Source organism: Theropithecus gelada, chromosome 9, assembly GCF_003255815.1.
Source record: "Theropithecus gelada isolate Dixy chromosome 9, Tgel_1.0, whole genome shotgun sequence".
Taxonomy (NCBI): domain Eukaryota; kingdom Metazoa; phylum Chordata; class Mammalia; order Primates; family Cercopithecidae; genus Theropithecus; species Theropithecus gelada.
The window spans coordinates 73,899,599-73,916,054 of NC_037677.1; the positions used below are offsets into that span (position 1 = coordinate 73,899,599).

At 38.3% G+C, this 16,456-nt stretch overlaps 1 protein-coding gene across 5 annotated transcripts in view; it reads left to right on the forward strand.

The window, feature by feature from the left end:
- ANK3 (ankyrin 3) overlaps nt 1-16,456 on the forward strand; it is a 707,282-nt gene that overhangs the window by 510,186 nt on the left and 180,640 nt on the right. For all 5 annotated transcript variants that reach the window (XM_025395913.1, XM_025395911.1, XM_025395909.1 and 2 more), the window contains 3 exons: nt 8,586-8,684; nt 13,824-14,021; nt 16,189-16,287. In XM_025395913.1, the coding sequence (XP_025251698.1) occupies nt 8,586-8,684; nt 13,824-14,021; nt 16,189-16,287 (396 nt within the window). The remainder of the gene's footprint in view (nt 1-8,585; nt 8,685-13,823; nt 14,022-16,188; nt 16,288-16,456) is intronic.

The following is a 16,456-nucleotide window of genomic DNA, read 5'->3' on the forward strand; positions in this document are numbered from 1 at the left end:
GGAGTCTGGAAGGTAGAAAGATTCCATTTAATTTGTGAAAAGGTTTCAAAGAAATGCTCTGCTCTAAGATAGTAAGGATCCTGTAGGAAGTGGGAAGGGAACTCTCAGGTACATGAAGTGGCGTGGGCAAGACAGTAAAACAAGAAAAGCAGGGACTCTTACCAGAAGCTGCAGAGAGTTTGTTAATTGCAGTATAAGTTAAGGGAATCAGGAAAGGCCAAGTTGGACCAAGTATAGCAGGAACTGATTTTAGACGACTTAGAATGCTAACGAAGAATTTAGACTTGACTGAGGAGTAACTGTGAATGACAGTTACTGAAGATCATTTTGAACAGAACGGCATCCTAAATCAGAACCGCGTGTCAGGAAAGTGAGCGATAGGCCACACCAGCTTCAAAGTCAAAGAAATTAGTTCAAAATTTATTTTTTTAACCAAAAAGGAGGAGTGAAGTAGAACCAATGCCTGCTAATTTTCCTCCTCTTTTTTTTTTTTTTTTTTTTTTTTTAACTGAATTAAGTGTGAATCATTAAATGGCAGGTACTTTTCAGTCCCACTGTGGATCAGCTGGTCTTGCCCATCTTCATGACTGCAAGAACTGTGATGCTAATTAAAGATCTTACATTCACCCTAGGCACTCGTTTTCCACTGACCTGTCAATGTCCCAGCAGCTGGGCCAGCACTGCCTGTGCAGCGGGGCAGTTGCATCGTTGACATCTTGTGCAGCTTCCTGATGAGGCATCCCTCCGGCCACAATTTTGGCTACTCGAAGAGCTACACGCCTTTGAAAAGAGCCAGATTGAATTTGTAGACCATCCAAAGGAGACTGACACTTGAAGTCAGTGTTAAAAATACTACAAGGAAAACTACAGTTGAAAGAGTTGTGCTTCAGGTAGCTCTTCGCAGTTCAGCTAGAGCTGATGAGTTGTACCTTGGGGAAACAGCTGACTTTGTCATGGAAGCAAGGTGATTAAAGGAACAATGGCTAAAGAAGATAACACTTCACAGCTCTTCCACTGGTGAAATGTCACCTTTCCCTGCTGAGTCTTTAGACGCCACATGTTGTTAGTAAACAAACAGAGATCAGAGGTAGCAGCTTCTGAATGTAGCTAAGGGAAGGCTAAGAGTGGCTGCAAGTGTGAGCACAGGGACTTTGCCTTAGTAACCCCTCTGAAGACATGCCTTGATTGTCTTGTAGAGCCAGCACTCATAGTTCAAGCCTCATTCTAAATTTGGTGCCGGCAGCCTTGGATGAGTAATTTCACTTCTTTGAACCTTGGAGTCACTATTTATCAAATAAATATACTCTTGTAAGACTAATCATGAGGATATAATAATATGCTGTCTTGGATTTGCTTCAAAATAATACAAGAAAAGGGTTTGACTTTTGGTCAGGATATAGACGAGTCTCGACTGAACATGGGGTGACAATTGTTGAAGCTGAGTTAGGTACCCAGAGATTCGTTATAATATTCTGTCTGTTTTAATCTGCAATCTGTTTGAAATTTTTTATAATTAAAACTTTTCTTGAAAAGACAAAAATCAGGCCAGGCACAAAGGCTCACACCTGTAATCCCAGCACTTTGGGAGGCTGAGGCGGGTGGATCACCTGAGGTCAGGAGTTCAAGATCAGCCTGGCCAACATGGTGAAACCCAGTCTCTACTAAAAATACAAAAATTAGCCAGGCGTGGTGACAGGTGCCTGTAATCCCAGCTACTCAGGAGGCTGAAACAGAAGAATCGCTTGAACCCAGAAGGCGGAGGTTGCAGTGAGCTGAGATCGCGCTATTGTACTCCAACCTGGGCGATAAAGAGAGACTCCATCTCAAAAAAAAAAAAAAAAAAAGGCAAAATCAACAAAAAATGTGTATCTGTAAGAAGAAACAGTGAAACAGTATACCTCACAATATTAAGGAGTTGATGGTTGAGATAGATTTTGCTCTTAGCCAAACACTTTGCATTCAGTATGTAGCATTTTGCTCTGTGGAAAATAATTTTCAAGGATGAATGAGTGCATTTTTCTGTGTGACCATAGTTTGAAATTATTGATGAAAAGAGTCAGACCCTGGTAAGATATTTGAATACATTTATTCTGAGCTAAATATGAGTGACTAATGGCCCGTGATGCAACCCTTCGGAGATCCTGAGAACCTGTGCCCAAGGTGGTTCGGGTACAACTTGGTTGTATACATTTTAGGGAGACATGAGACATCAATCAATATATGCAAGATGTACATTGCTTCCATCTGGAAAGGCAGGATAATGGAAGCGGAGGATCTTCCAAGTCATCAATGGATTCAAAGATTTTTCGATTGAAAGAGTTACTCTGATTGAAAGAGTTATTATCAATACAAAGGAATATCTAGGTTATGATAAGGGGTTGTGGGGACCAAGGTTTTGTCATGCAGATGAAGCCTACCAGGCTTCAGAGAGAATAGATTGTAAATGTTTCCTATTGTTTCCAGACTTACAGAGTCTGTTCTAGCAGTAATTCCAAAAAGGAGGAGGGCAGAATGAGGCATGCCTGGCTTCCCCTACCCATCATGACCTGAACTAGTTTTGCAGGTTAATTTTGGAATGCTCTTGGCTGAGAGGAGGGGTCCATTCAGATGGTTGGGGGGCCTTAGAATTTTATTTTTGGTTTACAGACATGTCTATGCATATTTTGTCATTTTTTACTTATTAGAATCTGCAGAAGAGAAAATGAAACAATTTTGACCTTTTAATTCATAAAAAACAATCACTGTACTGCAGTCTGTATGAAATTTTTTTGTGTGTAGGTGGTGGAAGGTGGATGTGATTTTTGTGTATTATTTCTCCATCATATGTTTTCAGGTTTTACATTATGAAGTAGACATTTGGACATTATTTTTTGCATGTTTCCAGATTTTCTTTTATTTTATTAGCAAAATGCTGTTTTCACTTGAAAGGCTGCTTTAGTTTATAAAAGCAAATGTTTTAAATCAACATAAAAGGCAGAAGATATAAACATGTTCCAAAGAATGTTCAAATTAGGCCATGTACTATTTGCAATTAAAATTTTATTTTTAAATAACGTTAATACTATTGAGATTTGGCTAGTAGTTTAGAAATAGGATTGTACCTTGTTGCTTATAAGTTAGAATAATTAGGCTTACTTTCAAGATCTGCTCACACAGTCCAGAAAGTTATATGAACATAATGAATCAAATTTTGTTGTATTTTTAAGTATGACTAAGTACCAGTCTCAGGCATCTTCAAGTTGAGGAACTCATAAACCAAGAACACTTGTGAAAACTTCTCCAGCAGGATTGGGACCACTTAGTTTTAAGTGAATAACTCTCTACTTCCTCAGCTTCCTGCAGAGTCTCCCTTCCCACCTATCCTTTAACACATATTCCCTCTGCCCTAGTACTAAGAAAAGCCTAGCTCTCTCTCACACACATTGCCCAAGGGTGCAAAAACTCCTGAGGTGGTGGGGGCAAACAGAAGAATTCAAAATATTGGTGTTCTGCTGAGAACTGCATGATTCTAGTGATCTGATTAACCCCTTGCTGCCCACAAAAATCAAAGACCTAATAAAGTTGTCCTGTGATGGATCATTGAGAAGAATTTTGGGTGAAAGATCATGAAGTATGGAGGATCGGATGGATGAATTGACAGAAGTAGGCTTCAGAAGATGGGTAATAAAAAACTACGCTGAGCTAAAGGAGCATATTCTAAACCAATGCAAAGAAGCTAAGAACCTTGATAGAAGGTTAGAGGAATTGCTAGCTAGAATAACCAGCTGCAAGAGGAACATAAACGACCTGATGGAGCTGAAAAACACAGCATGAGAACTTCACGAAGCATATACAAGTATCAATAGCCAAATTGACCAAGCAGAAGAAAGGGTATCAGAGTTTGAAGACCACCTTGATGAAGTAAGGCATGCAGACAAGACTAGAGAAATAAGAATAAAAAGGAATGAACAAAGCCTCCAAGAAATATGGGACTTCATAAAAAGACTGAACCTATTATTGGAGTACAAGAAGAAGACAGGGAGAATGGAAACAAGTGGGAAAACACACTTCAGGATATTATCCAGGAGAACTTACCCAACCTAGCAAAATAGGCCAACATGCAAATTCAGGAAATACAGAGAACACCATAAGATGCTCCGTGAGAAGACCAACTCCGAGACACATAATATTCAGATTCTCCAAGGTCTAAATGAAGCAAAAACTGTTAAGGGCAGCTAGAGAGAAAGGCCAGGTCACCTACAAAGGGAAGCCCATCAGACTAACAGCAGACCTCTCAGCAGAAACTCTACAAGCCAGGAAATTGGGGGCCAGTATTCCACATTCATAAGGAAAAGAATTTTCAACCCAGAATTTCATATCCAGCTAAACTAAGCTTCTTAAGCGAAGGAGAAATAAAATCCTTTACAGACAAGCAAATGCTGAGGGATTTCATTACCACCAGGCCTGCCTTACAATAGCTACTAAAGGAAGTACTAAACATGGAAAGGAAAAACCAGTACCAGCCACTGCAAAAACACACCAGAATATAAAGACTGATGAAACTATGAAGAAACAGAATCAACTAATGTACAAAATAACCAAATAGCAGCATGATAACAGGATCAAATTCACATATAACAATACCAACCTTAAATGTAAATGGGCTAAAGGCCACAATTAAAAGACACAGACCGGCAAATTGGATAAAGAGTCAAGACCCATCAGTGTGCTATATTCAGGAGGCCCATCTCACACGCAAAGACACACATAGGCTCAAAATAAAGGGATGGAGGAATATTTACCAAGCAAATGGAAAGCAAAAAAATAGCAGGGGTTGCAATCCTAGTCTCTGACAAAACAGACTTTAAATCAACAAAGGTCCAAAAAGACAAAGAAGGGTATTATATAATGGTAAAGGGAACAATTCAAAAGAAGAGCTAACTATTCTATATATATATGCACCCAATAAAAGATCACCTAGATTCATAAAACATTTTCTTTGAGACCTATAAAGAGACTTAGACTCCCACACAATAATAGTGGGAGAATTGAACACCCCACTGTCAGTATTAGACAGATCCATAAGACAGAAAATTAACAAGGATAGTTAGGATTTGAATTCAGCTCTGGATAAAGTGGACTTAGTAGACGTCTAGAGAACTTTCTACCCCAAATCAACAGAATACACATTCTTCTCAGTGCCACATGGCACTTACTCAAAAATCGATCATATGATTGGAAGTGAAACACTCCTCAGCAAATGCAAAAGAACTGAAATGATAACAAACAGTCTCTCAGACCACAGTGCAATGAAATTAGAACTCAGGATTAAGAAACTCACTGAAAACTACACAATTATATGGAAATTGAATAGCCAGCTCCTAAATGACTCCTGGGTAAACATTATGAAATTAAGGCAGAAATCAAGAAGTTCTTTGAAGCCAATGAGAACAGAGAGACAGTGTACCCAAATCTCTAGGATGCAGCTAAAGCAGTGCTAAGAGGGAATTTTATAGCACTAAATGCCCACATCAGAAAGCTTGAAAGATCTCAAATCGACACCCTAATATCACAATTAAAAGAGCCAGAAAGGCAAGAACAAATGAATCCAAAAGCTAGCAGAAGACAAGAAATAACTAAGAGAAGAGTTAAAGGAGATAGAGACATGAAAAGCACTCCAAAAAAATCAATGAACCCAGGAACTGTTTTTTTTTTTTTTTTTGAAAAAATGAACAATATAGATAGACTGCTAGCTAAACTAATGAAGAAAAGAGAGAAGACTCAAATAGACAATAAAAAATGACAAAGGAGATGTCACCACTGACCCCACAGAAATACAAACTACTATCAGTGAATACTATAAACAGTTTTATGGAAATAAACTGGAAAATCTAGAAAAAATGGATAAATTCCTGGACACATATACCCTCTCAAGATTAACCAGGAAGATGTCGAATCCCTGAATAGACCAATAACAAGTTCTGAAATTGAGGCAGTAATTAATAGCCTACCAACCAAAAAAAGCCCAGGATCCAGATGGATTTACAGCTGAATTCTACCAGAAATACAAAGGGGAGCTGGTACCATTCCTTCTGAAACTCTTCCAAACAATTAAAAAGGAAGGACTCCTCCCTAACTCATTTTATGAAGCCAGCATCATCCTGATACCAAAACCAAGAAGAGACACAACAAAAAAAGAAAACTTCAGGCCAGTATCCCTGATGAACATTGATGAGAAAACCCTCGATAAAATACTGGCAAACCAAATCCAGCACATCAAAAAACGTATCTGCCACAAGGAAATCAGCTTCATCTCTGGGATGCAAGGCTGTTTCAACTTACGCAAATCAATAAACATAATCCATCACATAAACAGAACCAAAGACAAAAACCACATGATTATCTCAATAGATGCAGAAAAGGCCTTTGATAAAATTCAACATCCCTTCATGTTAAAAACTCTCAACAAACTAGGGATTGATGGAACATATCTCAAAATAATAAGAGCTATTTATGACAAACCCACAACTAATACCATATTGAATAGGCAAAAGCTGGAAGCATTCCCTTTGAAAACTGTTACAAGACAAGGATGTCCTGTCTCACCACTCCTATTCAACATAATATTGGAAGTTCAGACCAGAGCAATCAGTCAAGAGAAAGAAATAAATCATACTCAAATAGGAAGAGAGGAAGTCAAATTTTCTCTGTTTGCAGATGACATGATTTTATATTTAGAAAACTCCACCATCTCAGCCCAAAAACTCCTTAAACTGGTAAGTGCCAAATCATGAATGAACTCCCATTCACAATCACTGCAAAGAGAATAAAATACATAGGTATACAGCTAACAAGGGATGTGAAGAAACTCTGCAAGGAGAACTACAAACCACTGCTCAAGGATATAAGAGAGGATGCAAACAAATGAAGAGGATGCAAACAAATGAAGAAACATTCCATCTTCATGGATAGGAGGAATTAATATCATGAAAATGGCCATACTGCCCAAAGTAATATATCGATTCAATGCTATTCCCATCAAACTACCATTGACATTCTTCACAGAATTAGAAAATCTATTTTAAATTTCATATGGAATCAAAGAAGACCCCATATAGCCAAGAAAATCCTAAGCAAAAAGAACAAAAAGAACACGCTACTTCACTTCAAACTACACTACAAGGCTACGGTAACCAAAACAGCCTGGTACTGGTACCAAAACAGACATATAGACCAATGGAGCAGAACAGAGACCTCAGAAATCTGCAACCATCTGATCTTCAACAAACCTGACAAAAACAAGCAATGGGGAAAGGATCTCCAGTTCAGTAAATGGTGCTGGGAAAACTGGCTAGCCATATGCAGAAAACTGAAATTGGACCCCTTCCTTACATCTAATACAAAAATTAGCTTAAGGTGGTTTAAAGACTTAAACGTAAAACACAAAACCGGCCGGGCGCGGTGGCTCAAGCCTGTAATCCCAGCACTTTGGGAGGCCGAGACGGGTGGATCACGAGGTCAGGAGATCAAGACCATCCTGGCGAACACGGTGAAACCCCGTCTCTACTAAAAAATACAAAAAAGAAAAAAAAAACCCAAAAAAACTAACCGGGTGAGGTGGCGGGGGCCTGTAGTCCCAGCTACTCGGGAGATGGAGGCAGGAGAATGGCGTAAACCCGGCAGGTGGAACTTGCAGTGAGCTGAGATCCGGCCACTGCACTCCAGCCCGGGCGAAAGAGCAAGACTCCATCTCAAAAAAGAAAAAAGAATTTGTAACTCTGCTACAACAGTCTATGCGAACAAGTTTTCTCAGCACTAATATCTATAAAAGCAAAAATCAGGGCTAATATTGATGCTGAACCCTGTCTCGTTCTAGCAATAATGAATCTTCATTAGCAGATACATAAACTAGTCATGAAAAAAGCATATCCCATTAAAAGAGAAATTTTTAATACATTGTTTTTGTGGAATGGTCACAAAACTTTTTATATATTTTTGCTGTTTTGATTGGTTATATTCAAATAATTATAGTAATAATCCAATCAGATGATTCATTTTTTATACTTAGAGGCATGTGTTGTCAGGAAATATTTAAACCTTTCTTAAATTTAAACTGATATAATTTTATGGCAGAGAAATATGTGGTAATCAATAAAAAACCTTCAAGCATAAAATTACATTAAGATAAAATTATGTATGCGGAAATGGAATGGAAATAGAAACTCAAGAGGAAAAAGAACCAATGTAGAATTTCTATTACAGATTTCTATTTAAGAGTTTATTCATGTGTTTTTGTTAATGGTGAGCATCAAATTTCTTGTAGTACTTAGATTTTATTGACTATTTAAAACAGTAGTGGAAAAGCTACACATTTAAATGTTGATATTCAGACTTGTGGGAAATTACATACTTTGCAGCTACTTAAACTTATGAAAAAATGTAGTTTTCAACCTAAAATAAGAAAGTATTTTATGAAATAAACGAGCAAATGTTTGAAGCCCACTTGTCCACAGCATGTTGGGTGCCATACTGGATCTTGAAGAAGTACACTGCACTCATAGAATTTATTGTCAAATTTAATTGGTGATGTTTCCTTTGTTCAACAGGATGGTCTGACACCACTGCACTGTGGAGCAAGGAGTGGCCATGAACAGGTGGTAGAAATGTTGCTTGATCGAGCTGCCCCCATTCTTTCAAAAACCAAGGTAATTTCTTTTCAGGTTTCTGGACATTGGACTGTATTTGTTTTGATGGTTATATGATCCAACCTTTTGAATCACATAGAAAATGAATCAGAGTAGTTATGTTCACCAAATCTTTACAGAACCTCAAAATAAGTTGGAGCTTATTAAAATTTTATGTAGAATGTGCTACACCACAAAGTCATTTGTGTGTGTGTGGTTTCTGTTTTGTTTCAGGAATGCTTACTGCTTGATTTTACTCTGTGAAATTTTCATAGCTCAGAAATAATTGCTTGTCAGGTTGAGAAAGACTAAAATTTCTACACTCTCTAAAGTATGGATGCTGGCTGTGTTTAGCCCCTCAGCTTATTTCTTGAGAGTTAACAGGCTATTAAGAAGGTCGAGGATATCGCTTAGCTGATGAACACTGGAAACTTTGGAAATATTGCACCTTGATTGGGCTTTTGGGAATGTTGATATATCTGAAAGGAACACATGATGATTGCCTGAAAAAAAATAATGATTGACTCTCTTTTAGGCTTTTTTTTAATAGTAAAACCATTTGACATCATTTGAAGAACAGAATATTTGCAAATAAATTTTGAGACATATAAAGCACCTCATTGTCACTACTATTTTTATTTATTAAACCAGTGATTTTTTTGGAAAAGATACTAAGCTTTACTAAGAGCTTTAATCTCTAAACATTATCAAAGCAACAAAAGCACATATTATTTCTATTTTCACTCTGGTCAGTGTTTCCTCAACAATATTAGGAAGACTAGACAGGGTTGAGATGGTCTGGACAATTCCATCACTCATTTAAAATGTAGGGTTTAGACTGGTGAGCTGTTGAGGGTGTTGTCTAATGGAATTAAACGTCCATGATGTTTTCATTGTATATGATGACATCTTGGCCTTTTGAGTGTTTCTTATCTTGACGATTCTATTTGTTCTTTTCGTTTTACATATCCTGTATCTATTTTCTTTCCTCCTCCACTGCTGTCTTCTAAGCCACATTATCATTTCTCACTGAACCACTGTAGTAGCTTCCTGTTGGTCCCCCATTTACCTTTTTGCTTCTTCACAAATCAGTTCCCACTTTGCAGTCAAAGTTGCCATACAAACTGTCATCCAAATCATGTCAGCCTCCTGCTTAAAAACCCTCCCACTAATCTCCATTGTTCTCTTTCAAATTGATTTTCATTTTCTCAAAGCAGTAAGGAAGAATGTTAAAAATCAGAGAGTTGCTCATCTTTTTTCTCCTATTCATCTCATTGCTTTGGATTTTTTCTGAGAAATCTTGATTTTTTTCTTCCAACCTTTTAATTTTCAAGAACATTTTCTTGTTATCTGATAGCTTCTTTTCTTAAAGTATCCTGTTCTTGTTTAATGGGTACAATATTTTCTGTTACTTTTCTGAGAACATTTGAGATAACTTTCTTGCAATTTAGTTTTTCTGTTTCCCGAATGTCTCTAATTTCTCAGATTTCCTTTTTTTCCTCTTTTTTTTTTTTTTTTTTTTTTTTTTGCTTTGGCTCTATCTTTTATATTGAAGGCTTCCCACAATGGCTGTACCTGACTGTGTCAGGCACAAACATGTGAGTGGCAGCAATAAAGAGTTTAGGCAGTGCTGATCAGGTGGCAGTGATTAAGAGGGGCTCTTTAATGTCAGGATTATGTTCCCTTTACCGTAGGTGGTACAGTTTTTTGAGAGACAAATCCACCAACTTTTGCAGTGCACACCTGTGTGAATACCTTCTGAGCAGGGGAAAGAGGCTGCCAGTCTTGTGCTTTATGCATACTTTAATCATAATATTGATAACTAATATTTACATAGTGATTACTGCTTGTCAGGCTCTATGTTCTTTACACGTATTAACTCATTTAATCCTCATTAAGTGAGATACTGGTATTACTGTTATTCCCTTTTAATAGATGAGGAAACTGAAACCCAAAGAGATAAAGTAGCTTTCTCAAAATATCTCGGTTAGTGGCAGAACAAGGATTTGAACCCAAGCAGCCTAACTTTAACGCCTGCATTCTCCTTCCTTTTTCTGTGATCACCTATTCTCGGTCCAAATCCTCATCACTGCCCTCTGTTCTGAATCTCTCTAGTTCACCTTCTCCAGACACTAATTCTGGTGTCCTTCAGGCTAGAAGGAGGCAGTTATCTGACTTTGCTGAGTTGGGAAGGGCCTGGAGACCTGACAGCTCCATACACAGTCTTTGATCCGATTTTACTTGCAGCCCCAAGTCTCATCTTATCTTCTGAGGTACTACGCTTCCATAGCCTCCACCTTTTGAGGATTTGAAAAGCAAATCAGCTTGTCTTTTTATTCCCAGCAGTGTGCTGGAGCCTGATTGTATTGGCTCATCAGCTGGTTGTGTACATCTCTTCCCAATTCCTCATTCAGTAACATCAGATGGACGGCTTGAAATTGGTTGTTGTGGGGGGATTAACAGCATGGAAATTGGCTAGTGCTACACACTGGGGCTTTTCTTTTTCCAGGAGTTGGATGTTAAACATTTGTCAGCACAGCACTGATTCTACTGCTTCAGACACTTAGGTTTCAGCCTCTCTCTTCGACTGGATGAATGACCACACTCAAATCCTCTTTTCATATTCTGAAGTTTGGAGACAACCCTCATCTGTTTTTGATTTCTTCCCCATTGTATATGTGGGAATGGAAAAGGACATACACATGTGTGCCCTTCTGGATTTCACCCTTTAAATCTAGTATTGCTTTTTGGTGGAGTTTTGGGAGAGGAAGGATAAATATAGCTATCACATCTGCCGTGTTTGATCAGAAATCTCCCTCTGCACTGAGGATAGACTTCTTAAGATATTCTGACCACTTCTCTTCCTCATCTCCTCCCATTTTGCTCCTTCCTCACCATCTTCCAGCTAACCAGCCTTATTTTGCTTCCTAGACTACACCTTTGTTCTCATTTTCTGTTTGCTTGGTTTGAGTTCCCTCAGCTTGTTCCAGATCTCTGCGGTCCCCATACATTCTTCAATGCAAATGTCTTCCTCATAAACAGGCGTTTTCTCATGATTTACCCCTCCCATCTTCACCACCCCCTGCCAGTGCCATCTGGCCATATTTTATTTTCTTTAGAGCTTTTAACACCATCTTGAAATTATATGCTTGTTTACTTGCTTGCTGTCTGGTTCTCTTCAATAGAATGAAAGCAAGAACTTTTCCTTGTTCAGTGCAATACCCACAAGCACTTGTATTTGTGCCCAGAACACAGTAGGGCTTCAGTAAATATTTGTTGAATGACTATTAAGTGAATGAGTACATTCCTAGGCTTAAGGCCATCTGACCGGTTCTTCAAGAATTTCGTCTTACTGAGCTAAGAAAGCCCATTACATTGGATCAGTATTTTCAGACACCATATGTAATACCACCTCTTTCCATAGGGCAGATGGTCTTTTCTTTACTGTTTTCTTGTCCTTCTCCAATTATCTTTAAGTTTCCCATCCACACAATCATTGTGTCTTTGCATTGCTAGAGAATTTTTTTTTTATTGACACTGCCTTCCATTTCTACTCTCCACTATTCTTTGTTCTCTCAGATTTTGTGGGGTTTTTTTGTTTGTTTGCTTGTTTACTTCATGTTTTCCTCTAAGACTGTATCAAAACATAAAGCAAAAGAGTGTTTTGGCAGGAATAAAGCAGTCCATATGCTCGTGGGTAGCAGTATCTCAAATGGGAAATGTTCCTACCTTTTCCTGCACCTTCATTTCTATGGTTTAAAATATTTGAGGGAAATTTTTTAGGCAGAAATATCCTGATAGACTGACAGTGTACGAGGCCTTTAAATTGACCTAGAATTTGCCGAGTTCTTTCTGTATGTGCAGAGCTCTCTTCTGTGCGATGGAAAAAATAATAACCATGTACCTCTTGCCTTCAAGGAACCCAAATCGTTGAAATATATGTCAGAGAGTGAATAATGCCACGGGAATGGTTAACGAGGAGCTCATATTACTTTTTCTTATCCTGAATTCCTTCTTTATGTCATTCATTGATAAATTCGGAGCAAATAATTTGGCTCAGAGGATTCAGAAACCTCTGGTTCCTTGGTGCATATTTGATCTGTCATTGTCAAAATTCATTGACGACAATTTTTTTAGAAACTGAATTTGCTGTCAACTTACTTTTCCCAAAAACATGTTAAACTATGTTACAATAATTGATACAGCCTCTTTTGATAATTGATTCTCTAGGAATTTCCCAGGTTCCCCCACTTTGCCATCATAGTTAAAAGAAAGGATTGACATCTTCATACCTTGTTTTGCCTTCATTAGGAAACGTATTGAATGCTGGTGTCACTCTAGGTTTTATTTACCTTTGACCACATATATTTGTTCTCTCTGCTCTTTAAATGAATTTTCAACTCATTCCTACTGCACATGATTAACTGAGTTATTGAACCCAGTTGATTTAAACTAACAAGGTGAGCATTAGTTATTGGCTTTGTCAATGCCCTGCCTTTCCTCATCATAGACACATGGGGGCACCAGATTGATAGAAAAGGGAAACGTTTCCCTTTCTTCTTTGATGTGAGATGAAATGCATTACATTGGGACCTTTTTTAAAGTCAAATCAATGTAGTCTTCAATATTGGGTATCAGTAATCTCTAAGGACAAAATTAATACCAGTCTAATGAATACCAATCTGTTCTTACCTTTAATTTTCTTTTAGTCTTAAATATTAAGAATTCCTATTCGGCCAAGTTCCAGTGGCTCATACCTATAATCCCAGTGCTTTGGGAAGCTGAGGCAGGAGGATCACTTCAGGCTGGAGTTTGAAACCAGCTGAGCAACAGAGTGAAACCATATCTCTATTTAAAATAAAAAGAAAAGTAAAATTTCCATTCATCTGGGTTATGACCCATGCTACAATTCACACTTCTATTAAATTAGGAAAAGACATTTCCTTGACAACTTGTTATTGACTGACATAAGCAGTTGGGAGGACCAATTTTAAAAATAGCTGTAGTTCAAAATAGTTGTCAAAAGCTTTTACAAATAGAAGGTATTTTCATGTGAAGAACTGGAGTTTTTATCTGTTTATATTTGTACTTTATTTTGTGTTCTGCACATTTGTGTTTAAAAGGTAAAAAAATGAACTCTGATTTCCTTATGTGTTCCAGAATGGATTGTCTCCATTGCACATGGCCACACAAGGGGACCACTTAAACTGCGTCCAGCTTCTCCTCCAGCATAATGTGCCCGTGGACGATGTCACCAATGACTACCTGACTGCCCTACACGTGGCTGCCCACTGTGGGCATTACAAAGTCGCCAAGGTTCTCTTGGATAAGAAAGCTAACCCCAATGCCAAAGCCCTGGTGAGTGACTCAACCAGCGAGTCCAGCCTCAGTTGTCTTGCTTACAACCTGCTGCCTCTGTATGTGAAGGGAATGCTTTGAGGAGGTTAAAATGGAAGGTGCTAGTTAAAGTGTACTTCTTGTCAATTTTTTCAAATATCCTTCAGGAAAGTCTACAAAATTTTCTATTTCCGACATGAGAAAGACTGATGGAGCCAAACTGTTAATGTTTTTATGGTCACGTAAGTGACCTTTATGAACCCAAAGACTACACAATTATAAAAAGACTAAGGTGGCCAACGTCATCTTATTGTGGATAAACTTATAATTCTGTGAATTAAAAGTTTATTCGGAGATCTGAAAACGAGGCAAAGTTATCAAAAATATCTATTTTAAACATTAGCGGTCTAGGAATTTGTGAGCTAAAATTTTATATTATCTTAACCTTGTAAGTTAATGAAATATTGCCTGTAATCTTCTGTTTCCTTTTGCCAATCAGAATTTTGGTCTGGTTTATAGGCTTCACTTTAAAGTAATTTGTTCTTTTAACCTTTAGCCATGCTATACTTTGGTTTTCTCAGCAAAATGGTGTTTGTTGTCTTTGCAAAAATAAATGGTCCCAACTTAGTAAGCTGTCTATTTCAGAATAAGTACCCATGTTTAGGAAAAAATAAGTCACCCAATTTTAGGGAAAGCATGTGAGTTTACTAGCAATTTTGAGGTAAAGTTTGTCATCATCCAATCGACCCTTTAAGGAAGGGTTTTTACCCCTTTCCAAAGAGTGTGGTCATCCTGTCTGGATAGATCTCTACCACCTCTTGTACTCTGTGGGCTCTAAAATTCAGAGTGGGCAGGAAAGAATGACGAAAGAGAAACTCTCCAGACCCCAGACACCTCGTTGCCACTATAATTTCTAAAACCTTTTACCAAAGCAGCATTTCAAGATCTGTCTGTTGACCCACCCAGTCTATCAAACGTGTCTGAATTCTGAGAAGGGAGAAAGGAAATTAACAGTCATGACTCATTTTTCCATACAAGAAAAAAAAAATAAGTCCCAAAACAGGGCATGGGCTCCCACTCTCATTTTCCTGTGACTCTGAAGATTTCACAACATATGGAGGTTATAGCCAGTCATCCTGGGATGGACTGTGGCCAAATGGTCTAAGAAGTCTTAGTGAAAGCACCTGCAGTGACTTTGACCTAAGCTTTTACGGTGGACTCTGGTATTTATAGTTCTCCACTGGCTGCTGAAATACGTGCCACAGTCTCAACTGGCAGGCAGGACAACTTGGGACATAATTTATTAAAAAGCAGATTCTTTTATTAGATTAAATAGTAAACCAAATTATTCAGATAATGGGTTATTTACATTTCTGCATCCTTGGGGTAAACACCTACTTGAAGGATAAAGCTAGAGAAGAAATCAAAACATTTTAGAGCTGGCCTTGTAGTTGTCCTAAAACACAGCAAAGAGAACAGAATAAACCTTGGTGAAGTAGAGCCTTGAGGACAAATGTTGGGGCCAGGAGTTTTCAGTCTGTATTTGAAATGAGGTGGAGGAGGGACATATTATTATTGTTATTATTATTATTTGTTATTTTGAAACAGAATTTCCCTCTTGTTGCCCAGGCTGGAGTGCAATTGCACAATCTCGGCTCACTGCAACCTCTGCCTCCTGGTTTCAAACGATTCTCCTGCCTCAGCCTCCCAAGTAGCTGGGATTACAGGTGCTTGCCACTATGCCCGGCTAATTTTTGTATTTTTAGTAGAGATGGGATTTTACCATGTTGGTCAGGCTGGTCTCGAACTCCTGACCTCAGGTGATCCACCCACCTCGGCCTCCCAAAGTGCTGGGATTACACTTGTAAGTCACCACACCCAGCCGGGAACATATTATTTGGAAGAGCGAATTCCGAAATAAAACAACGAAATGAATGATCATTTTTACCTCAGCTAACAAGGAGACTGTAACAAAAATTCACTTTTTGTTCACAATTACCAGGGCACCTTGGATTCCTAGGGCAGCTAGACTACTTCCAAAATAGAATCTATGTGCTGCTTAACCCTGGTACTTTCTGTTCATTTCAATTTACCGCACATCATTTTAGCAAGACTATTTTACTGTACATAGTGAAACTGGGTTTTGATGGAATGTAGTCAAGCAGGTATATGTATTTGTCCCTTGCAGAATGGCTTTACCCCTCTTCATATTGCCTGCAAGAAGAATCGAATTAAAGTAATGGAACTCCTTCTGAAACACGGTGCATCCATCCAAGCTGTAACCGAGGTGAGAAGAGTTAAGATTTCTGGGAGTCCTGAGATACCGAGAGTATAGCCTTAGAAGCCAGAGCCCCAGGGCCATCTCCAGGGACCAGCTAGTTTGTTGGTATATCATGGCCATAGACTGCATTCTGAACTATTCAGCAAAAGGGCTGCCAGTCCTTAGGAGAAGCAGA